Source organism: Dipodomys merriami, unplaced genomic scaffold (assembly GCF_024711535.1).
Source record: "Dipodomys merriami isolate MVZ:Mamm:240054 unplaced genomic scaffold, mDipMer1.0.p SCAF_1, whole genome shotgun sequence".
Lineage (NCBI taxonomy): Eukaryota > Metazoa > Chordata > Mammalia > Rodentia > Heteromyidae > Dipodomys > Dipodomys merriami.
In genome coordinates, this window is record NW_027202270.1 from 6,457,936 (window position 1) to 6,483,393 (window position 25,458).

General features: G+C 41.7%; 1 protein-coding gene across 2 annotated transcripts in view; it reads right to left on the reverse strand.

The window, feature by feature from the left end:
- Dis3l2 (DIS3 like 3'-5' exoribonuclease 2) overlaps positions 1–25,458 on the reverse strand; it is a 401,227-nt gene that overhangs the window by 80,284 nt on the left and 295,485 nt on the right. For both annotated transcript variants that reach the window (XM_070014895.1, XM_070014884.1), the window contains one exon: positions 16,154–16,261. In XM_070014895.1, the coding sequence (XP_069870996.1) occupies positions 16,154–16,261 (108 nt within the window). The remainder of the gene's footprint in view (positions 1–16,153; positions 16,262–25,458) is intronic.

The following is a 25,458-nucleotide window of genomic DNA, read 5'->3' on the forward strand; positions in this document are numbered from 1 at the left end:
ATCACCATGTTGTAGGAGCAAGGAAGCTGGGGGCAATCATGTGACCTGGGATCCTGGGCTTAGAGCTCTCAGATCTGCCTTGCAGCAAACATATGTAAGTAACAAACAGCTCTTGGCAGTCTATCTCTATGCTTCCAGACCTTGCCCAGTAGTTCTATAACCTGTGTGTTGGGGAGAGGGAGGCTGGGGAACCTATCTAGTTTTCTGGACCTGTTTCAGAGCTGTCAGTCCTGCCCAGCAGCAAACATATGTAGCCATGGAGCAGTTCCTGGAGGCTAAGCATTCAATCAGCCTGGGCTCAGTGTTCATTTCCCCAGTGGTATTTAGGAAATGGGACTCATTCTTTCTCATGAAAGGTGATGCCACTGACTATCATGCCCTTCACTGCCCTAATTTCCTAGGGCTTAAACCTCTTAGTGAGTACCTATCAGATCTTTTCCCTGTCCACAGCCACCTCTTGTGACTGTTTCCCATGGAGATACTGTGGACAGGCATACCAGGACTTCCAGAGCCATGATTGCTCTTTGCTTTCAAGTCCCCAGAGTCACTCAGTCTCAAATAATAGGCTCTCTCTCATGATAGTGCCTTGCTATAGATCTTCAAGGTAAGGGGTGGACAAAATGCCATTCTCTGAAGTTTGCTTGCCACACAGGAGCAGCCACTGTCACACCAAATCCCTGCACTAACAATTCCAGACACAAGCAAAAAGTGTGGATTTGCCTGGTGGCTGGTCAATCTATTGCCAGGGCTGGCTGGCTTACCTTGTGTTTGTATCTTTAGTATCTTCCTTTCCCTAGGAGCCCTTCTGTTCCTCACTGCTTTCCAGCTATCCTGTCACCTCTTTCTTGATCCCTGATGTTCTTCCTTTCTTTCTCCCTTCAGCATATATTTTCTTCTGTTACCCCGACTGTTTTCATTAACAGAGTCAAATGGAAGATGCTTCTAGTATGCCATCTTGTCCCTGACTCCCTAAAACACCTTTTCTTGTCTAGTGGGTATCTCTGCCCCTTTGTTTCCTTCTCAGTAAAGACAAACACCTGCTCTCCACTGCACACATGGGACACCATCAAACTTGCTATCTTAGTGTGTGTAAGCATTCCACAGCTTTTTCACCTGACTTCAATCCCTTTCCCTTTATACCTACATCCTTGAAAAAAATCTGTTCCAACCTTTTTTTGTAAACATAAAGGGCTAAGCTAGAGGCTTAAAGAACCATCTTCCCAGTGGTAAGGGCCTCTGCAGAAGCATATAGAAGCTTCTGGAAGGCACACCTGACAGAAGAACTAAAACAATTCCCACGGCCTTAAACCAGCTTTGGGGAAAGTCAACAGAAAGGAAGGATGTCTATGGCAGCCACACACAGAGAAAGCAACAAAGATCTACATTCAGGAGACCCCAGAGCAATCAAATGTATCGTATGAAAAGTAGGATTCATTTTCACATTCATTTTCAATTTGGAAACACCCATGCCCAGTCTATAACCAGGGCCAGTGGCAGAAGACAAAAAGACAAAGGGTTTTGTTTGTAAAAAGTTTAAAAGCTACAAGAATTGACACAAACAAAATTCAGAAAAGAAGATGCTCTGCCTCTTTCCTTTGCTTAATCACAGGATCTTGGCCACTCCCTCCTGTGGGCAGCAAGCTTACTGCACAGATGCAGGATACACTGTTTAGGATGTCAGGTTAGATACAGTGTCACTGTTGCCTGAAGGCCTATTGTTAGGCCAACACCTAGCCAAAAAGGAATACACTCTTCTACTAAGGTATCACACCTTCGGGCCTACTTCTTGGCATCCAGTAAGACTAAAATTAACACAACACAGTTAGTTTCATCCTTTCATCCCCATTGCACATCTCTTTGACACAGCCCTGAGAAAAAACACTGACACTTCTCAAAGAACCCAAACTCCCAAGACTAGATCCACATTTAATGATCTAGACTCAAAATGTACTGTGTTTTTCCCCCAGCTCTTAGAGAGAGAGAAATAATGAAGCAAAAACCAAGCAATCAAAAACAAAGGAGGGGGTAACAATACTCAATAGGAAATTACACATTCCCTTATTCATGTAACTGTAACTCCTCTGTACAGTATCTTTACAATAAAAAACCCAACCAATCAACCAATCAAGTATGTCTCAAATATATACCAACTTTCTATTGTTTATAGATATGAAAGTATGAGATACTTTTCAATTGCCTATCAATTCTACCGAAGTTATTTTTTTTAATGTCAGAGCTTCATTACGATGTCTCTAGTTCAAAAAACTGCTAATGGACTTAATTCATGAATTTAAAACAATTAGACACAAAATTCCCTCTACAGTAACTCTGGGCTTCCATATATAAAATATTTACTTCGAAAGCAGTATTAAGAACAAAGGAACATTTTGATTGGAACAAAAGCAGGTTGTCTGGCATGGTAGTGATGGGAGATGTAAGGCTAATTTTTTGTTTCTTTAAACTGTGAATGCAGGGATATCAAAGACAGTATTGCCACAAGATAAGTCAAAAGTGCCATAACATAAGCGTCTGAAAAAGACTAGGGCAGAAAGAGGGAAGACTAGAAGATAGTAAAGAACAGACTGTGTCTGTGACAGGAAGGAAGCAGACTCCTTAGGAAAGGCCTATGACAAGCATCTGAGTAGGCAAAGGGCTCTTCCATTAGGATTACTCTTGTTTAAGGCCCTCTGCAACCAAAGACAGACTAAGTTGCTTCTTTAAAAAGGTGAGAAGCCAGATTAAAATGAAATTGTAAATAGTACGGCCCAATGTTCCAGCAGCAGCAGCAGTTATATTTATCCCTGTGCTCACTCTTTTTCCTACACACCTCCCCCTGGTTTTATATGTCAGAATTCTCTGATAGATTTACTGGTATAAAAAAAAGACCAAGTAAGGGCTGGGAAGGTGGCTCAGTGGTAGAATGCTTGCCTTGCATGCCTGAGGCCCTGAGTTTGATTCCTCAGCACCACATAAGCAAAAAGAAAAAAGCCGGAAGTGGCACTGTGGCTCAAGTGGTAGAGTGCTAGCCTTGAGCTGAAGAGCTAAGGGACAGCGTCCAGGCCCAGAGTTCAGGCCCCACGACCAGACCCCAAAAAAAAAATTAAAAAAAAAAGAAAAAGAAAAAAGACCAAGTATACCACAGTCTTCTGCTCTGTGAGGTCACCAGCCATCTTGTCTACTGTTAGCACTGAAGTGCGCGTGCGTGCGTGCGTGTGTGTGTGTGTGCCCACACACGCACGCACCATCCTGGGGCTTCAATTCAGGGACTGAGCGATGACTCTGAACTTTTTTGTGTTATACCATTTGAGCCACAGCTCCACTTCTGGCTTTGTTTTGGTTGTTAATTGGAACTGAGAGTCTCATGGACTTTGCTGCCCCAAGTTGGCTTTGAACTGAGAGCCTTAGATCTCAGCTTCTTGAGTTGCTAGGATTATAGACATGAGCCATGGGCACCTAGCATCACGGAAATATTTTAAAGAAATGAAACAAAATACATTTGCTATTTTTTTTTTTTTTTTTTGGTGGTTGTGGGGCTTGAACTCTGGGCCTGGGCGCTTGTCCCTCAGCTCTTCAGCTCAAGGCGAGCGCTCTACCACTTGAGCTACAGCGCCACTTCCGGTTTTCTAGTGGTTTATTGGAGATAGGAGTCTCACGGTCTCTCCTGCCCGGGCTGGCTTTGAACCGCGATCCTCAGATCTCAGCCTCCTGAGTAGTTAGGATTACAGGCGTGAGCCACCGGCGCCCGGCTACATTTGCTATTTTTAATATTGCCAAGCAAATAAATAGGTAACAACTGCAGGTTTCCTCCATCTTGATCTGTTGGTAGCTGTCTAAACCTTCAGAGACTAAGATGAAGGAAGTTAAGGAAACTTCCTCAAGCTGTTGTCATGTGCACCAAACTTCAGAGAGGTGGGAAACAGGAGAGGCTGAAGGCCTCGGATAGGGCTAGGAAGGTATTCCTTCCTACAACAAGCAAGGGTTCTATATCTGAGAGACCTTGGAAATGTTCCCTTACTCAGGACAGCTCATCTTTGGGAGGTCTAAATAGGTAGGAAGGAGAGGGAGGAAGTATGGACGAAAAGTGTGGGAAGCAAGGAGTTAGCCTTTTGACTCAGTAAGCACAATCATCATAGATAGCTAAAGCTCAGGAAGAAGTTAACTTAGACCCAGCTTCTCTTTGAGCAGGGTCAGTCTAAGTGTCTCACAAAAATAAATGTCCATCCTTGTTTTAGAAACACAGGTCTGCCCTGTGTTTTGCTGGTCATTAACCTCAGGACACAAGTCTTCAGGCTTAAGTCAAATCTATCAATAACATCAAAATATAGGAGAAAAACGAATTAATTAATTCTTTGCATAAAAATATCAAAAAATGACAAATGTCTTACTTTCATTTCTTAAAACTATTTCACAATCCCAAGGATTCATGGTTAATCTGTGTGCATAGTTCAGTCCTGCGGATCCTCTGAATCAGTCTCCTGAAGGACAGCGAACACAGCAGTTCTTCCCACAGCATCCTTATCCTAGAGTTGTCACTACAGGCCTAAAGTAGCTCCACCTTTGCTAATGACTACGTACAGATAATCTGGGAACTTTTCTCTTATTCTCAGAACCAGTCTTTGAAGCCACTGTCTCCTGCAAGCTGCTCAGGCAAGGTTTTCCTAAGGTGAGTGAGGATGAAACATAATACTCAGCACTCTATTCTCTGCCATTAGCTGCAGACCCCAATTACATGACATTACTTGAGCCTTGAGCTCTGAGCTTGTTGCAGACCATGGTGGTCCAGGGAGGGTACAATATTTCCTTTTTCAACTTGTATAAATGTTTGTCTGCAGGCAAGCAGCAGAGCAGGAAACTCCAGACGAGTTCATCAAGGGTAGGTGGGGATACGGGGAGACTGGATAGAACTGTGTAAGGCCTTGTGTGACTTCAACAGTGCTGCTGACGATGGAGATACTTACAAGAGAACCACCAGTCTACCTCAGCAGATGGGATAAACGGGCAAGAACAGATGTGAAAATCACAGTATGAAAGTTTCCAATCATATTCTGGTGCAAAGCTATATATCCTAGGAGAGAGGTAAAAATGCAGGAGTGGGCTCTGTTTATTATGATGAGTTTACAATCTTGCAGGACAACAGATTGGTGCAGAATGGCTCTTCAGGGACAGGTGCTGTGTGGGACAGGTGTGGGGACATGGACTCTGACAGGGAGGATGGGGTTCATCCACCTAGATATCTTCCTCTGACCTAGTGTACCCTAACACCTGCCTTCTCACCTCTGTTCCATTCAGGTTGGGAGAGATGGTGGTCCACATTCTGTAGTGAGCCTCCCAACTATCCTCTTGACCTGGCTCCATCTGTCCCTTCTTCGTCATCTTGTCTGTTTTATTTTCCCCTCAGCCTACAAACATTCTCTAATAGCTCTCATCTGCTTATGTAAACAAAACCCAGTCTCAGGAGGAGCCAACCTGTCAACCCTTGATCTTGGACTTTCAGCCTCCAGAACCATGAGAAAATAAATTTATGTCCTTAAAAAACTCAATACAATCCTTACTTTTCTTTTATTATGTGGTAATATGTTTTCATTGTAGGAAATGTAAAACTATATAGATAGGAAAGAGACTAAACAAATTTCCTATAAAGCCACCATCCAGCCAAAAACTAACCAAAAAACCCTACTGTTTCTTTTTTTAGTGTGCATTTAATTTTGTATCTTCACTGCCTTGTACAGTCTGTGGGTATAGCAAATATCTCATGAATATTTACTAAGTGGATGAGTGCTTTCTAATAGTATTATGGAGAAGTGGGGTTTTAGTGGGATCTTAAAGGATGAGCGGGATTCTTGCTGGCAGAGCTGAGAGGAAAGGCTGCAGGACAGAGGAAGAAACACATGAGCAATTTAAGGAGTATGGCAGCTTGTTTAGGCTCAATGGAACACTTCAGTGGCAAGACAGAAACTGTGGGCCCTGGAGAATGGATGGTAGATGGTAATGTAGGGGGATTTGGTGTATGTCTTCATATGTCATGCTCTAGAGTTAGACTTCTGAGGCTGATCATGACATGACCATATGATGTTTAGTAATGAAGTAAGATCCAAGTCAGGTTCACTATGGGAGAAACAGAAACACAGTAACATAAAAAAACACTGCAAAAGGTAAGTGAGCCTTTGGCAACTTTAGCTGAATGTCTTGGTTGATGTTGATATTACTGCAAGACCCAAAGAACATAGGCCCTAAATCAAGTTGCAACATGGATGTTTTATTGACAAGGCAGAGAAAGTATGGGGAAAGGTAGCAAGAAATCATAAAGTGGAGATCAAGCTGACAGCCTTTTGGTTGCCAAGGAGAGATGAGGGTCCCCAGGACAATGGTAGATCTTGAAGGGAAGAGGAATAGAAGGCAGCACTGAAGGCCAGAAACCAAGAATAAAATGGAACACCCACAGTAAGGATAAATAAAAGAATTCCAATGTACCCTTGAAGGCTTTGCTGAAATGTCTGAATGGTGTATATCATAGTACTCTAACCCTGTCCAACACACAACATGTATTGCTGTGTTAGGCAAGCAGTAGGAAGATTTCTCTAGAGCTCCTAGGAATTGGAAGAGACTTGAGGGGTATTAGTAGAGGTTGGGTAGAAAAACTCAACTTCAGCAGAAGTCAGCTCACAGAAAGCTGTGATGGCAAGCAGGTGCACAGTAGGGAGCTCAGTCAGAAGTGTCAGTTTCTTCCCAGGAACAAAGATGTGCCAGCAAGAGCAAAAAGAATGCTTCCAGAATGACTCTGGAGGCCATGTGTCTCTCTAGTAGAAGAGGTGGAAGAAAGAACAAGAAAAAAATACAATTGCACAGATGTTATAAATGAGACAGTTTTAGAGGAGGACAGGTGAGACCTAGTTTAAGATTGAGAAGACCCTTGGGGCTGGGAAGGTGGCTCAGTGGTAGAGCGCTTGCCTTGCATGCCTGAGGCCCTGGGTTCCATTCCTCAGCACCACATAAGCAAAAAGAAAAAAGCTGGAAGTGGCGCTGTGGCTCAAGTGGCAGAGTGGTGGCCTTGAGCTCAAGAGCTGAGGGACAGCACCCAGGCCCAGAGTTCAGGCCCCATGACCGGACACCCCCCCTCAAACAAAAAAAAGATTGAGAAGACCCTTCTGCCTGCTGTGTGGGAAGACGAAGTAGACAGGAATACAGCTGGAAGAGCAGTTCAGTCATTGCATTATCTAGGTGGGAGGCAGCATCTTGACTAAGGGCCAGTATTCTAGTGATTAGGAAAGGGGCAGATTCAAGAAGTATTTAGATGACAAAACTGAGATGATTTACTGGCAGACTAGAGTGGGACAAGGTAGGGAAGGGGTGAAAGATTGAAGTAGCCAAGAATGATCCCATGACTTATGACCTAAGTGAATAGAAGATATGGGCCACTTTTGAAATTGGACAGCATGTAGCAGGGAGGCTTTAGGAGGGGGAAGGTGGCCCTCTGATCTTTGACCCTGAGACACATTTATCAAGTCAAACTCACTGTAAGACCAAGGCATATATACAAGATAACCTCAAATCAAAGCATCTGAGGAGTAGGGATAAGACAGAGGCAATCAAATGACATGGCTCATCGCCTGACATGATTAAGTAGAATTTTGTGGTTCCAGAGCTACATCTTACAAAAGGATTGAATGGGGCAACTTTTTCCTTGTGATAATATATAATCATGTCGAGATTACAGAACAATGTTCTCACAACCAACATGTGAAAAATATATAGCCAGGATTTTCTTGTGGGTGCTTAAAAATACTACTTAAAAAAATAAAGTTAGCATAGTTTTTACTATGGAACCATGATTGCTCTAGAAAGTAAGGTATTCTAGTAGTTCAAAGGAAACCACATAGCTTCCTCCATTTCAACTCCAGGTGAGATGGCAGCCATGTAGGAGCAGTACTCTGATCCCTTTCTATGTCCAAGCCTTTATGACAAGAGAAACAACCATTGCATGAAAACCTAACCTTGGGCTTTGGTCACATAGACTTTTAATTCCCTCTTCATTCATTCACTCAGGCTGTGTGTGGTGTGTGCATGCGTGTGCATGCGTGTGTGTGTGTGTGTGTGTGTGTGTGTGTGTGTGTGTGTGTGTGTGTGTGTGTGTGTGTGTGTGTGTGTACACGTGCCCGCGCATATTACGGCTTGAACTCAGTGATTTATACCCTCAACTTCTTTGCTCATAGCTGGTGCTCTACCACTTAAACCATGTCTCCAATTCTGGCTTTTTGCTGGCTAAATGCAGATAATTAAGTCTCTCAGATTTGGGGCTGGGAAGGTGGCTCAGTGGGAGAGCACTTGCCTTGCATGCCTGAGGCCCTGGGTTCGATCCCTCAGCACCACATAAACAAAAAGAAAAAAGCCGGAAGTGGTGCTGTGGCTCAAGTATAGAGGCCTAGCCTTGAGCTGAAGAGCTGAGGGACAGCGCCCAGGCCCAGAGTTCAGGCCCCACGACCGGACCCCACCCCCCACCCCCCAAAAAAAAGTCTCTCAGATTTGTCTGCCCAGGATAGCTTCATTTTGATCTTCAGATGTCAGCCTCCTGAGTAGCTAGGATGATAGGCATGAGCCACTGATACCTGGCTCATTCAGGTTCTTGACACAGCACTGTTCCTCACCCCACGAAGCCTTTTCTGGCATCCTCAGCTGCCATCTGGCTTCAAACTTTGTACTCCTCTTGCTTAGCAAAGGCTTTCTGTCCTGTGTCTTGAATAAGCATCCCTTGGACATGCATGTGGAATCTGACCTTTCATTTCAGGCATCTTAAGTGTGGGTTAAGAGATCCTCGTTTGTCACCACATCCCAGGACTGACCAATTGGTCTATCTCACATGTGGTCCCTGGGCTGGGTATTTGGATAACCACAGTACAAGGAGTGTGGTTAGTGAACGCTGCTGCACAACTCTGTCCCTAACACAAGCCCTTCTACTTCCTATTTGGTAAGGTCTGGACAGCAGCCCGGTATCCTTCCTGTACTTGCACCTCCTTCACATCTGCCCTTCAACCCCTCATGGACAGCAGAAAGCCTGGACATAGACACTGCCTCCAGCAGAAACCCGAAAAGTCTGCTGAGTGTCAAGAGTTTGCTACTTTCTAGTGCTTCTTTTATGACCCTCGTATTTTAGAAGCTCATTAGATCAGGCAGCTTTTTATTTCTTGGGTCTGACTCTAGCAGCCATAATTCATAACGTTCTTTTCTATTGACTCAATTTAGTTCCTTCTATGGGCTTTTGTTTTCTGTTTAGTCAAACTTTTGCAAAAATAAGCATTTATATGAATATAAAAGTTATACATGTTTTCAAGAAAACATTAGAAAATTAAGAAAAGTAGAAAAAATTACTCATAGGTTTACTACTCAAACACAACCACTGCTGGCATTCTGTTTTATTTCGTTCTGGTCTTTTTCCATTCATTTTCCCCATGCTTGCTTCCACCCCCACCAGAGTAAGTGCTGGCATACTGTACTCATAATTTCTTCCCTGTATTTCGGATAATTCTGGCCTCTTAAATCTCAAAAAAAAAAAAAAAACCCTCAAAAAACCCACCTTTACCAGATATTTAGGAGCTGTAAAAACTGAATGTAATCTGTGTAACATTTTTAAAATCCTAATTTGGATAAATCAATTGTAATTGATCAAGTAAATGCATTATGAACTAGATTTTAGATGGCAACATGACATTGTTTGGTGTGCTAAGTGTACTGATGTTACATAAGAAGAAGCCCAGGTTTTTCAGTCACAGATCAAAATACACATGAGTGAAATGACATGTCTGTGGTTTGTTTTAAAATACCATAGCATTAGCAAAGAACAAAGTCTGAATCTGGGATATAGGACAGTAGGTTTACTGGGCTGTTTTGTTTACTTTACTGAATGTCTAATTTTTTTCAAATTAAAACATAAAGTTCCGATATTCAAACAGTTTTAAAGGCTTGTTATGAAAAACCGCAGCTCTCTGTCCCTTTCCTCCTGTCTTCCCATGGGATAACACTTTGATTAGCTTCCATATTTATATATAACCTTCTCAATGGTTATGCCTTGATCTTTTAGGTTTTATTCACAAACTTTTCGCTATAGAGGCAGAGACTTTGCTTTGCACACACTCCACCGCCCACCCGTACCCTCACCTCCACCACAGCCCATCCTCCCAAAACAGTACGTTCTACCCATCAGCCTCACATGTTCAATATACTCCTGAGGTGATGTAAATAGTCAATAGCTTTCCTTTACAATTTCTTTTTTCTTCTTTGTCAGTCATGGGGCTTGAACTCTGGGCCTGAGCACTGTCCCTCAGCTCAAGGTGAGCATTCTACCACTTGAGCCACTTCCAGGTTTCTGGTGGTTTACTGGAGATAAGAGTTTCACAGACTTTCTTGCCCGGGCTGGCTTTGAACTTCGATCCTCAGATCTCAGCCTCCTGAGTAGCTAGGATTACAGGCGTGAGTCACCGGTGCCCGGCTTCCTTTATAACTTCTTACTTCCACTGTGATACCCACTTACCTCTCTTTGGTCTGTTTAATTTTTCTAGTACTATGTATATTAACTCACCTCAAATTTTCTACCAACTATCTCAAACAGTGATTTTCAAAGTATGGCCCAGATGTGTGGGGCCCTCATAACCAAAGCTGCCTTTGGAAGAATCTCCTGGCCCCAGCACGGCCTGTCCCATGAGCTGACATTGATGCTGGTTGTCCAGAAGCACTGGTAGGGAAACTGTTCTGCCTACATGGAAGTCAGGAGTTGTTATATCCTTTTTTTTTTTGGGGGTCCGGTCGTGGGGCCTGAACTCTGGGCCTGGGCGCTGTCCCTCAGCTCTTCAGCTCAAGGCTAGCGCTCTACCACTTGAGCCACAGCACCACTTCTGGCTTTTTTCTTTTTGCTTATGTAGTGCTGAGGAATCGAACCCAGGGCCTCATGCATGCAAGGCAAGCTTTCTCCACTGAGCCACTTTCCCAACCCTAGGAGTTGTTATATTCTTCACACCACACACTGGCTAGGTTCATTGAGAATGTTCTTGGTAGATGAGTAAAATTCATTTTATTTTCTCTTCTCAATCCTTGATTATTTTGTTGCTTCAGTCAGAGGCAGAGGGATGACAGCTATTTTGAGTTACCTATATATAACCATTTGGGCAGTAGGCTGAACCCATGGCTTTCTATGGAGCACCATTTTCACTGAAGAAACAACTAACACACAATTGTAGTTCTTTAGACTTGGTTGTTGGATGTTAAGGAAAAGTATGGACATTGATTATTGCTAATTGCAAACACTAAGCTTTTTACAAAGATTGTAACAGTAGAAATACTGTATCTGACAAGAAGCTTAATGGTTAGTACTAATACTTAATAGTTTGCTGGTAAGAATGGAAACAAACATGACTTTTTTCATTATGTAATGAAACGTGTACATCTGATAGATGATCAGCAAAATAGGTCAATACTTTTTAAATGATTTATGTCTAAATTGTGACTGGGTAAACGATCTATTCACAGTATAACAGACACCAATGGATTTTTATATAACTTAGTAAAGTTCAATTGGTAACAATGCTAATCTGCTAGGGCTACAGAACAAAATATCAGACTGAGTGGCTTAAACAACACAAAAATGTTTTCACACCATTCTGGAGGCCAGAAGTTCAAGATCAAGGTACCAACCAATTTAGTTCTCAGTGAGGGCTTTCTTCATGTTGCAGACAGAAAGCTGCCATCAGGTTGTGTTTTCACTTGGTGGAGGAAGAAAAAGTAAACTCCTGTAGTCTTAACTTTTATGTATGCTAATCTTATTTTATCAGTGCCCCACTCTATGACTTCCTGCATTCTTAATTATCTCCTGTAGGCTCACTCTAAATATAGCATACTTGGGGTTAGGGTTTCACTACAGGAACTTGGGGAGGATACCAATTCATAATAGATACAGTTTAAGTTCTAGACTGCAAATAACTTTAAGCATTTTTGTTGTTGTTGTTGAATTTTTCTACATTTTTTGAATTCTACTACATTTGAATTTGAATTCTACTACATTTTTCTGAAAAAGTTATTAACATTTTCCTCTTCTCTTTGGCAGTACTGGGGTTTGAACTCAGATAGACTCAGGCTTGCTAGACAAGAGCTCTACCCCTTCAGTCATGCCCCTAGCTCTTCTGTTCTGCTTTAGCTCTTTTTCATGTAGGATTTCTTATTTTTAACACAGGTTAGTCTCAGACTATGATCCTCCTACCTACAGTCTTTGGTATAGCTGGAATTACAGGTATGAACCACCATGTATGGTTTACTTATTGTGACTGGATTTCCTGAACTTTTTCTTGGGGCTGGCCTCATATCATAATCCTCCCCTCTGAGTAACTGGTATTACAGATGTGTCTTATTGTACCTGGCCTAAAATGCTCCATTCTTTCAACCATCTAAAGTTGAATTTCCTTCATATATCTCAACAAAACAACTTATTCCAACAGGCTGATACAGAAGCATGAATGAAAATTTAGCTTACCGTTTTCTCTAAGAATAACATTCAAAAGATTTGTGAAAATATAAAACAAGCTGGAGTCAGGAACACTGGCTCATGCCTGTAATCCTATCTTATCTACTCAGGAGGCCAAGATTTGAGAATTGCAGCCCAACATAAGGCCATCCAAGAGACTCTTATCTTTAATTAACCAGCAAAAAGCCAAGAAGTAAAGCTGTGGCTCAAGAGACAGAGTGCTAGCCTTGAGCAAAAAAGCTTAGGAACAGTGTTTAGGCCCTGAGTTCAAGCTCCGGGAACTAGCACAGACGCACAGACAGACAGACAGACAGACAGACAGACAGACAGACTGACTAAACACCCAAAGTTTGTCTCATTTTTTTGTTGTGGAAAATGTACTAACGTTTCATAAAATGTTATTTATTTATTTATTTTTATTTTTATTTTTTTGGGTCCGGTCGTGGGGCCTGAACTCTGGGCCTGGGTGCTGTCCCTCAGCTCTTCAGCTCAAGGCTAGCGCTCTACCACTTGAGCCACAGCACCACTTCCGGCTTTTTTCTTTTTGTTTATGTGGTGCTGAGGGATCGAACCCAGGGCCTCAGGCATGCAAGGCAAGCGCTCTACCACTCAGCAACCTTCCCAGCCCCATAAAATGTTATTTATATTAAGCCATAATGGATTTTCAGTTTCTTAATTGAGATAGACATTTGAAATTTTTATCACTTAATTTCCAATAGGGTAAACAGTGATAATCTACATAAACAACAACAACAACAACAAATCTTTGAGGTCCTCACTGTTTTTTTCTGTAATGGGTCCTGAGATAAAAGTGTTTGTTACCTGTTGGTGTAAATCATCTCCCAAGAAATTCATACACAAATATTTTAACTATTTCATTTTCTCAAACTTCTTTCTTAGAGCCTACCAACCCACTCCCGTGGGGCCTGCTGCTCTGTGAGCCTGCACAGAGCTGCCATCCCCATCATTCAGGGCAGCTGTCAGCAAACTGAGGGCCAAATCCAACTTTTCACCTGTTTTTAAATAAAGTTTTACTGGCATACAGCCATGTTGCTTTGTTTATATACCCTCTGCTTTTTGGCTGTAAAGGGAGACTTTAATAGCTGTCACCAAGACTGTGGCTGTGGAAATATTTACTCTCTGGCCCTTGACAGAAAGTGTGCTAACTCTTTCTTTTCTTCTCTTTGCTGATTTATGTGTTTCCCAGATCCCTCTTTCCCTCTCACTCCTTTCTTTCTGAGACTGCATCCTACTTTGCTGCCAAAGAGATTGGACCCAAACTCTACCATCCTCCTGCCTTAGCCTCCTAAGTGCTGGGATGAAAAACATGCCACTATATGTGGCTCCTTCTTTCTTGATTTGCTTCTTTATTTGGTAAAGCCTATCCTCGAACAGCTTCCTGAGAATGAGTGTGGAAGAGGCACTTTATTTACAAGATCTGAATGTCTAAAAATATCCCCAGTTTATTGACAGCTTCATTGGGTAAAGAATTTTTTTGGAGATCATATCCATCATTGTTGTCATTCGGCTTTTAAGGTTGTGGTAGAAAAGTCTGGAGTTATTCTGCTTCACCTAGTTCTTGTGACTTCCCACTCCTCCTTCTCAAAAACCGGTAGGTTCTTTTCTTGTCTCGAGTGTTCTGGAGTTCTATCATGCTGTATCTTGGAGATGATGAGTCTCTAACACTATGCAGACAATAAACTGCCACGTGAAAAGCCATATCCTCCAGGAATGGTACACCTCCTTAGAATTATTTTATCATTGCTTCCCTTTCTTTTCTTTGTTATTTCTGGAATGCCTATGCAGATACTGGATATTTTGGAGGATTCTCAGATTTTCTTATCTTTTCTACCTCTTCCTGGGATGGTTTTTCAACTTCACCTTCCAACCAGAATCTCTATTCATTTCTTTCGTATTGTTTTCCCTTTCTAAAAGCATTTTCTCCTCCAACTTGTTTTTTAATTAGATCTTGGGACATAACTTTAAAAGAATATAAGTGGAAGCTTCTTTTCCTGTTGAGTGTGTTTTGTACTGGGTTGCCTTTTTCTATTAGCTTACTTTGTTTTCCTGTTTCATCTTAGACACTAACATAGTCTCTTTGTACATGCATATGAAATTTTTAAAAAGATCTGAATGTGTGGGAAGAGCTTATTGTCTGTAAGCTTTACTGGTAGAGAAGCAGAGCTGGCTTTTGGTCGGACAATCCTTAAGGTTATTAAGTATTCTTCACTACTCAGATTCTTCAGAGAAAGATATTTCCATCTCCTGATTCAAAGGGTATAGGCTTGGCTTGCAGATTTCTGGAGTTGAGACTCTAACATCCAGTATGCCAACATTTACTCAATGCCCCTGAGGAACCACACCACCAAGTGAGAAGTGAGGTGGTGTGCACTAGTTCAGACACCCCTTCCTTTGTCTTGTCTAGGTAACAGGTCTCTGGTATGCTGCTATGCCAGGGCCAATCTTTTAAGATAAACTTTCATCAACATAATGTCAGCCTCATTTTCACCCACCCCTCTCTGCCTTCCAGAGAAGGCAGAAGCACTATCTGGTGCTGTCCGTTCCTGAATTTTTTGTTTCTTGGCTTCCTCTGTGGCTGGCTGAGGACTCAGCTTTCTCAGGACTGCTAAGTCAGTTACCACTCATCCATCTGCTACCCAGCTTCCAAAGTTTTGTTGCTGTTGTCTCCTCTCCCACTCTCTTTGTCCTTGTGGGTTTATGTCTTAAAAAAAAAATCTCTTCACTGTTGTTTTAGTGAGGTTTTGGGATAAAATGAAAGTAAGTGTGGTTATTCAATCCTCCATCTTTATTTGGAACCTCTTATAATTAAATATCTCTTTTTTACTACCATTAAATATTACAGCATAAATATTTCCCATGTTCTTCCATGGTCTTTGTAATCAGTTTTAGTAACTATATAACACTTAACTGAGTAGGTACCATGGTTTACTTTAATCACTACCCTATTCTGGTTATTTAGAGTTGTTTGGGATGAGGGAACTGGTTTTTCCTTGCATCATCTTTGTCCTCTTTTTCCTTTATTTCCTTTATCTAGGGAATGCAGGCTGACGTTCTCCACTCCAGTGTCCATATGTCCCCAGTCCCTGCTTTACTCACCAGGGAGGTGGAGCCATCCTGCACACCCTTCAGTACTTGATTTCTAAGATGACACCTTCAATCCATGTGTGCCTGCCATTTCAGACTTTCCTAAGTGTGATGCCTCCTATCTACACAAACATCTTGGTTTCTAGGTGTTCTCCTCCCACAGGCCCTTCTCTAGTGACTGCAGTTTGGCTCTCTCTCTCCTTCCTGCCTTCTCAGGACACTTACCCTACTGGATCAACCCACCACCTGCCCTTGCTCTCCATCTCATGCTTCCTCCACCTTCTCCTTCAGTGGGCTACGGGGGGAGGGGGGAGAGTAGGGGGAAGCTACTGTCTCCAAACATAGGGTCAGTTTTGTCTCCTGAGTGGAACAGGTGGCTTTTAAGAGGCCAGGGCCCTTACATTTCTTTCCTGGTGGCTCTGTCCTAGGCTTCCCATATTCTTCCACATGCCACTCCAGCCCAGGGCTGGCATGCAGTGATGCTTACCATAACATACAGAATGGGATGGTAGTAACCTGAGAAAATGCTGGTATGCAAATTGTTACCTTGCCCTCAGAGGTCAGCGTCCAGATCACTGAGAAGGTCAGCTTGTCAGTCATGGGGTTCAGGCTACACAGCTCTTCACATAGCAGCCTGGGAAGCATGGGGACCACCTGTGAGCAGAGGACATCTGGTGAACACCTTTGTCTAACCCACAGGAATCTGTGCCAGGCAGCTCAGGAGCAGACTAGAGGCAAGAGTTTGGGGTGACCAAACAAGCTCTTCCAGGGCAAACAGACGATGAAAGCAGCTTACTTCCCAGAACCATCTGCAGAAAGACCACACTGTCTCAGGCTCTTCCTGGAACTTCCACTATCAAGGAAATTGGAGTTGGTTAGTGGGAGACTTGTAACAAAAGACAAGAAATACACTGTTGTGTTAAAATGACAGCTAATTTTGTTGTCTATACTCTATCTCTGATCTACCATTGCAAAATAAAACATAGCAGCTATTTACACACTGTTTATATTGTGTTAGGGAGAATAAATAATCTAAAGAAGATTTAAAGTATTCAAGAGGATGTGTGAGGGGCTGGGAAGGTGGCTTAGTGGTAGAGCGCTTGCCTTGCATGCCTGAGGCCCTGGGTTCGATTCCTCAGTACCACATAAGCAAAAAGAAAAAAGCTGGAAGTGGCGCTGTGGCTCAAGTGGCAGAGCGCTAACCTTGAGCTGAAGAGCTGAGGGACAGTGCCCAGGCCCAGAGTTCAGGCCCCACGACCGGATCCCCCCACCCCCCCCAAAAAAAGAGGATGAGTGAAGGTTGTATGCAAATACTCCACCATGTTACAAAGGGGCTATAGTTGCACTGGATTTTGATACCTGCAGAGGTCCTGGAACCAATCTGTCTTGCATATTGGGCCTGAAGCCCCTTGTTCAGGAACTACTTGCACTCTGAATAAAACCGTTCTGGTTAAACTACAAGCTTAAGAACTCAAAAGCTGAATATAAAATCTTCAGGGCCTCATCAAAGTAAAATCAATCAATCATTTGATCTAGTAGCTGACTATACCATAATTTACTAAAGATTATGTTGGAAAAATAACAAACAAAATATTACTATGAGAATAAAACACAAGTTCTTTTAAAAATATATTTATGTTTATCTTCATTTTTTTTTTTTTGGATCCGGTCGTGGGGCCTGAACTCTGGGCCTGGGCACTGTCCCTCAGCTCTTCAGCTCAAGGCTAGCGCTCTACCACTTGAGCCACAGCACCACTTCCGGTTTGTTTTTTCTTTTTGCTTATGTGGTGCTGGGGACCTCATGCATGCAAGGCAAGCACTCTACCACTGAGCCACCTTCTCAGCCCCTGTTTATCTTCATTGTAAAGGTGATAAACAGAAAGGTTACAGTTGCATAAGTAAGGTAATGAGTACATTTCTTTTTAATTTTTTTTTTTTTTTTTGGTCCAGTCGTGGGGCCTGAACTCTGGGCCTGGGCGCTGTCCCTCAGCTCTTCAGCTCAAGGCTAGCACTCTACCACTTGAGCCACAGTGCCACTTCCGGCTTTTTTTTTCTTTTTGCTTATGTGGTACTGAGGAATCGAACCCAGGGCCTTGAGCATGCAAGGCAAGCGCTCTACCACTGAGCCACCTTCCCAGCCCCAAGTACATTTCTTTTTAAGCAGTTACCTCCTCCCTCATTTTTTCTCACTTATTCATCCCTACATCCCTCCCCTCCCCAAAGTTGTATGGTTAATTTCCAACATAGTGTCAAGTGAGTACCATTGTTGAATTATATCATCCTTTCCCCTGATGTTTCTGTGATTCCCTTTCCCTTCCACCTATCAGATAAACTTATATAAGACAAAGGGTACAGAAAATGAAAACTGAAAAAAATAACTTCATTAAGAATATCATAGACATATTCTAGTTATAATGTAATAATGTAATTTTTTCCAAGTCTTTCCATTTCCTGATGAATGAGACAATGCCATTCTTTCTGATAGAAGCATGGAACTCACCTGTATACACACCACATCTTTTTGATCTACTTAGGGGCATCTGGGTTGGTTCCATACTTAGCTATGATAAATAACTCTGCAACGAACATAGTTGTGCTGGTAGCTTTAGTGTGGCCTTGCTGGGTCATAGGGGAGCTCTATGTTTAGTCTTTTGAGGAACCTCCATACTTCTTTCCAGAGTATCAGAACAAGTTTTAGTCCTACCAATAATGTAGTAGCATTCCCTTTGGCCTCATTCCTACCAGCATCTGTTGTTATTAGATTTCCTGACAATGGCCATTCTGGGGTAAGGTAGAGTCTCAATGTTGTTTTGATTTACATTCCTTTATGGCCAGAGATGTTGAGCATTTCTTGGCATCTATTGGCCATTCTTTTTTTTTTGGGGGGGGGGTCCGGTCGTGGGGCCTGAACTCTGGGCCTGGGCACTGTCCCTCAGCTCTTCAGCTCAAGGCTAGCGTTCTACCACTTGAGCCACAGCGCCACTTCCGGCTTTTTTCTTTTTGCTTATGTGGTACTGAGGAATCGAACCCAGGGCCTCAGCCATGCAAGGCAAGCGCTCTACCACTGAGCCACCTTCCCAGCCCCGGATATTGGCCATTCTTATTTCCTCTTTAGAGACGTCTCTCTTTAAATCTTTAGCCTACTTGTTAATGAGGAGGTTATTTCCTTAGGAGTTTGTTTTTGGGGGATTTAATTTTTTTTTTGTCCGGTCGTGGGGCCTGAACTCTGGGCCTGGGCGCTGTCCCTCAGCTCTTCAGCTCAAGGCTAGCACTCTACCACTTGAGCCACAGTACCACTTCCGGCTTTCTTTTTCTGCTTATGTGGTGTTGAGGAATCAAACCCAGGACCTCATGCATGCAAGGCAAGCGCTCTACCACTGAGCCACCTTCCCAGCCAGGGGATTTATTTTTTAAGCTCTAAGTATATTTTAGATATGAGGCCCTTGTCTGTTGTATGGGTAATGAAGATCTTCACCCAGTCTGTGGGTTTCCATTTATCTTGCTTGCTATGTCCTTTGCCATACAGAAACTCTGCAGTTAAATGCAATCCCATTTAGCAACCTTTCTTTTATTTGTTTATCTACAGAAGTAGAAAAACCTCCCATGCTCCTGTATTGGGAGAATTAACATTGTAAAAATGGAAATACCTGCCAAAGGCTATCAACAAATTCAATGGAATACCCATCAGTATCTCAGCTTCATTCTTTAATGAAATAGAAGCAATCCAAAAATTCATATGGAATATAAAAGACCCTGAATAGTGAAAATAATCCTTAGCAGGAAGAATAGTGATGGAGGAATATCAATACAAAACTTCAAACTCTACTACAAAGCTGTAGTAATAAAAATAGCTTGGTACTGGCACAAGAACAGGCCTGAGGACCAATGGAATAGAACTTAGGACCCAGAAAGAAACAAACCCACAGACTTATGGCCACCTAATCTTTGATAAGGGAGCCAAAAACAAAACAAAACAAAAAAACCAGGATGGAAAAATGACAGCTTCTTCAACAAATGGTGCTGGCAGAATTGGCTACATACATGTAGAAAACTGAAGTTAGATTCTTATATATCATCCTGCACCAGAATCAATTCCAAATGGATCAAAGACGTCTAGGTAAAAGCAGATACACTGAAAATATTACAGGAAGGAATAGGGTAAAACACTAGGGCTCCTTGGCACAGGTTGACACTTTCTGAATAAAGACCCAGAAAACACAGACAGTCGAAGCAACTGAGGACAGTGAAGGCTCATCAGCAGCAAGTATGTTAATGCCTGAGACCCAGGGTCTAATTATGGGCCAAGTACTTCCTCTACAGTCAAGTTAGAGCAATTCTGAGTCTAGTTTTTTCTCAGCAGCAAAATGGTATTAAAATTAGAGATGAAAAGTGAGATATTATAATAGATATCACTGAAATCCAGGGAATGATTAGAATGAACCTTATATTCCAAAAAACTGGAAAATTTAGAAGAAATGGATATATTTCTGGACCAAGAAAATATAAACAATCCAAACAGACTTATAAAAAGTAATGAAATTGAAGCAGTAATAAAATATTGCCCAATGAAAAAAAGTCCAGGTCCAAATAGATTCAGAACTTTAAAGGAGAAGTAACACCAATCTGCCACAAACTGCTTCACAAAATAGAAAGGTTAAGAAGCACTTCTAATTTTATTCAATGAAGCCAGTATTATCTTGATACCAAACTGGACAAGGACATAACAAAAAGAAAAAAAAATAGCCAAGAAATGGCAGCTCATGCCTGTCGTTCTAGCCACACAGGAAGCTGAGATCTAGAAAACTGAAGTTTGAAGTCAGTCCAGGCATAAAAATCCATAAGACTCCATCCCCAAAATAACCAGTAAAAAGATTGGTTGAAGACATAATTAAAGTGGTAAACACCAGTTTAGCAAGCAAGTCAAGTAAGCCTGAGGCTCTGAATTCAAAACACTACTACTAGCAAAAACAAAAAAAAAGGAAAAGAGAAAAAACTTTAAATCAATATTGCTGATGAACACAAATACAAAGATATTCAATAAAATGCTTACAAACTGACTTCAATAACACATTAAAAAATCAAGTTCTTCTCATTCCAGGCATGCAAGGATGGTTGAATATATGCAGTCAATGAAAGCAATAAATATAATCAGGAATAAAAATTTACATGATTTTCTCAATATATGAAAGCAAAACTTTTCATAAAATTGTATATTCATTCATGACAAAAGCTTTGAAAAATTTAGGAATGTAAGGATCATACTTTAACATAAGAAAGACTATATATAGACAACATTATTTATACTAAGTGGAGAAAGACTATAAGTTTCTTTCTAAAAACAAGACAATGTATTTACTCTCTCCACTCTTATTTAAAGAATACTAAAATACTTAGCCAGAGCAATAATGCAAGAAAAAGAAAAGGAAGACAAATAGAAAAGGAAGACCTCGAACAATGTCTTTTTTGCAGATGCTATGATCCTATACTTGAAAAACTCATATACTTGAAAGACACTACCAGAAAACTCATAGTTCTGCTAACACTTCTAGCAAAGTAAGTGGATATAAACTTAGCAAAAATAGCTTTATCTATATATATCAATGTAAAACAGCCTGAGAAATAGGGAATACAATTGTAGTGAAAGTAGTCTAAAGAATAAACTGAAAGAGAAGTAATCCTAACCAATGAAGTGAAAAATCCCTACAATGAAAACTCTAAAACACTGAAGAAAGAGGGGCTGGGAAGGTGGCTCAGTGGTAGAGCGCTTGCCTTGCATGCCTGAGGCCCACATAAGCAAAAAAGAAAAAAAAAAGCCAGAAGTGGAGCTGTGGCTCAAGTGGTAGAGCACTAGCCTTGAGCTGAAGAGCTGAAGGACAGCGCCCAGGCCCAGAGTTCAGGCCCCATGACCGGACCCAAAAAAAAAAAAAAACACTGAAGAAAGAAATTAAAGAAGAAACTAGAAGATGAAAAGATCTCACATGTATTTGGATTAGAAGAATTAATATTATGAAAATGGCTATTTTCCTGAAACCAATCAATGCAATCCCCATCAAAAATTCCAGTATCATTCTTCACAGAAGTATAAAAAAAAATCCATGGGGCTGGGAAGGTGGCTCAGTGGTAGAGCACTTGCCTTGAATGCATGAGGCCCTGGGTTCGATTCCTCAGCACCATATAAGCAAAAAGAAAAAAGCCGGAAGTGATGCTGTGGCTCAAGTGGTAGAGTGCTAGCCTTGAGCTGAAGAGCTGAGGGACAGTGCCCAGGCCCAGAGTTCAGGTCCCATGACTGGACCCCCCCCCAAAAAAAGACATTTGGACTAAGAGAATAATGGACCCCAAAATAAACTTTTACAAAATCTTCAATAAAATACTTGCAAACTGAATAACACATTGAAACGAACATGTACCATGATCAAGTTGTTTTCATTTCAGGCATGCAAAAATCAGTAAACATATTCAGTGACTTGACTCTCAACAGTTGTCAAAAACATCTGGAGAAAGGACAGCCCCTTAAACAAATGGTTCTGGGAAAACTGATATCTACAGATAGAAGATTAAAACTAGACTCCTAAAAATGTTAGAACCCTCATAAAAACCTAAGTTCAAAATGTAAGGTCTGCAACTTTGAAATCACTGCCAGAAAGCTTGGAGAAATCACTTTACAGCCTAGGCATAGGTGACCTTTCTGAATAGGCCTCTAATAGCTCATAAAATAATAGCAAGAACTGACAAATGGGGTTGTACCAAGTTATAAAGGTTCTGGTTGGGTGCCAGTGGATCACACCTATAATCCTAGCTACTCAGGAGATCTGAAGATCATGATTTGAAGCCAGACTGGGCAGAAAAATCCAATTGATCACTCAAACCTGGAAGTGGAGCTATGGCTCAAAATGGTAAAGTGTTACCCTTGGACAAAAGAGCTCAGGAACAGCACTCAAGCCCTAAGTTCAAGCCCTAGAACTGACAAAAAAAGAAAACAAAAAAAAAGGTTCTGTACTGCAAAAGAAATAGTTATCAGAGTGAGGAGATAGCTTTTAGAATGGAAGAAAATTTTTGCTAGTTCCCATCTGACAGAGGATTCATACCCAGAATATATAAAGAACTAAAAAAAAACTAAGCATTGAAAAAATAATCTGGTCAACATGGACTAAAGAACTGAACAGACAGTTCTCAAAAGAAAAAAGTAAAAATGGCCAAGAAATATATGAAGAAATTGTTTCACATTTTTAGCCTCAAACATACAAATAAAAGAGCTGGGTGCCGATGGCTCATGCCTGTAATCCTAGCTACTCAGGAGGCTGACATCTGAGGATCGAGGTTCAAAGCCAGCCTGGGCAGGAAACTCTGTGAGACTCTTATCACTAATAAACCACTCAGAAAGCCAGAAGTGGTGCTGTGGCTCAAGTGGCAGAGCACTAGCCTTGAGCTCAAGAGCCGAGGGACAGCGTCTAGGGCCAGAGTTCAAGCTCCAAGACCAACCAAAAAAACAAAACAAAAAAAACCCAACAAACCAAACAAAACAAAACAAAATGAGATTGCATCTCACCCCAGTCCAAACAGCTATCATCAAGAAAGCAAAAACAAAGGGCTGGGAAGGTGGCTCAGTGGTAGAGTGCTTGCCTTGCATGCATGAGGCCCTGGGTTTGATTCCTTAGCACCACATAAGCAGAAGAAGAAAAAAGCCGGAAGTGGTGCTGTGGCTCAAGTGGTGGAGTGCTAGCCTTCAGAGCTGAGGGAAGCGCCCAGGCCCAGAGCTAAGGCCCATGACCGGATCCCCCCCCCCCCCAAAAAAGAAAGCCAAAACAATACATGCTGTTAAGAATATGGGATAAAGGAACTCTACACTGTTGGTAGGATTATAAACTAGTTTAACCACTATGGAAGTCAGTATGTGGGTTCACCTAAAAACTAAAAATGGAACTACCATGATCTAGCTATACACTTCTGGGTATAAACCTTAAGTCAGCAAGTCACCATACAACAGAAACAGATGTGTATCCACATTTATTACAACACTATTCATAATAGCCAACTTATGGAATCAGTCTGTGTCCATCAACACATGGTGGTGTATATATACACAACAGCTTTATTCTGCCATAAAGAAGAGAGAAATTATGTCATTTGCAGGAGAAACGATGGAACTGGATATCATGTTAAGTGAAATATACACGTGGTATTCTCTTTTGAAAGACAGAAGCCTATACCACATGTTTTCTCCTCTATGTTGAATCTAGAGTTAAGAGAAAAAGAGGATATGAATGCAGAAGAAGGTCTATTTGGGAAGAGGAAGAAACTACAGAGTAATGGGGGTGGGGGTGAATATGATCAAAGTTCATTATATACATGTTTGAAAATGTCACATTCAAACTCATTTTAAATGTACTAAAAAAAGACTTTGAATATTAGAAATGCTAGATAAAAGTCAGCTCAAGCCATCTGTAGTTGTTTACTTATGTTATCCCAGATACTTAGGAAGCAGTGAAGAGGAACATCATGGATTGAGGCCAGCCTGGGCAAAAAGTTAGCAAGAACCCATCTCAACAAACAATCTAGATAGTGTTAGGTAATGCTGACATAAATCTATAATCTCAGCTATCTGGCAGGAAAAGGTAGCAGGATTATAGTCCAAGGCTAGCCTAGTTAAGACTCTATTTGAAAAATAAATAAAAGGAATGTTTCAGTGGTAGAGTGCTTGCCTAGGAAGCAAACCCCCTAAAAGAAAGAAAGGGGGAAAAAAAACTCTAGGGTTCCTAGCCACTGCATCATCACCTGGATCAGTCTTCCTGCCATTCAGCCTTGGTCTGGGCATTCCCCTCCATCCATAACACCAGCCGCATGTGCCATCTTTCTGCAAGCCCTTCACCTAGCCTGTCTGCTTATTGTTCTAGTTCATGCACATGGTATTCTCTTTTTCTGGAACACCTTTCTTAACACTTGGCATCTGGCAAACCTATGCACATCCTTCTAGATTCGGCTCCCTGCCATCTGTAAGGCTTCTCTGGTCTCCCCCAGGCAGAGAATGTACTATGTTTTGTAATTCCTCTTTTCTTTCAAAGACAATGTAAAGAAGTCTCAAAGAGCAAGCCACTCCTTCCACCCTCTCTAATCTGCATTCCTCCATAGCATCCTGCATCCTGGTTGCTTCTCTAGTGTATCTCCCACTTCCAGATCGCAGAACTCCTAAGAACAAAAACAAGGTCTTTCCCTGTCTCCCTAACTAGCATCTGACACACAACAGGCACCTTAAATCTGTAGATGACCTGTTTTTATACTTCCTGTATCACTTAAATCATTTTATACAATACTTGGCAGACTTCTAGCTAAACATTTTACTTTAAAATGTCACAGGCACCTAGTATTTAAATATAAAGGAAATAATCAGCACACTCAGTAGCTGCCCAGGTTAGCAAAACTGCTTGGCTACTCATACTACCATGGTCAGAGGCCAAAGAACCTAAGTGCTTATAAAGAAGAGAAACATGAAAACTTCTGAAATAGTATAATTAATTTATATTTTTAAGAAGCGTTCCCTTTTAGTAAACCCTTCACCAGATCAGGAATGGAAGAAGAAACCATCTTTGTGCCCATACAGTTTGGTAAATAGGTATCTAAGCATCTTGTCTTTCAAAAGAGAAGAAATTGAGAGGTTATGATCACACTTGTGGTCTGACATATTCCAGGCTCTCATAAATCAGCCTGGTCCTGCTGGGGTCACTGCGAATGCATCTTCCACAACCCCATTCAAGCAGGTATCCCTATAGAGGAGGGCTAGAGAAATGAAAGAACAGCAGGTGGCCCCTCTGATAACCTAGACCTTGGATAGCACAACCATGACATGGGGCCTGCTA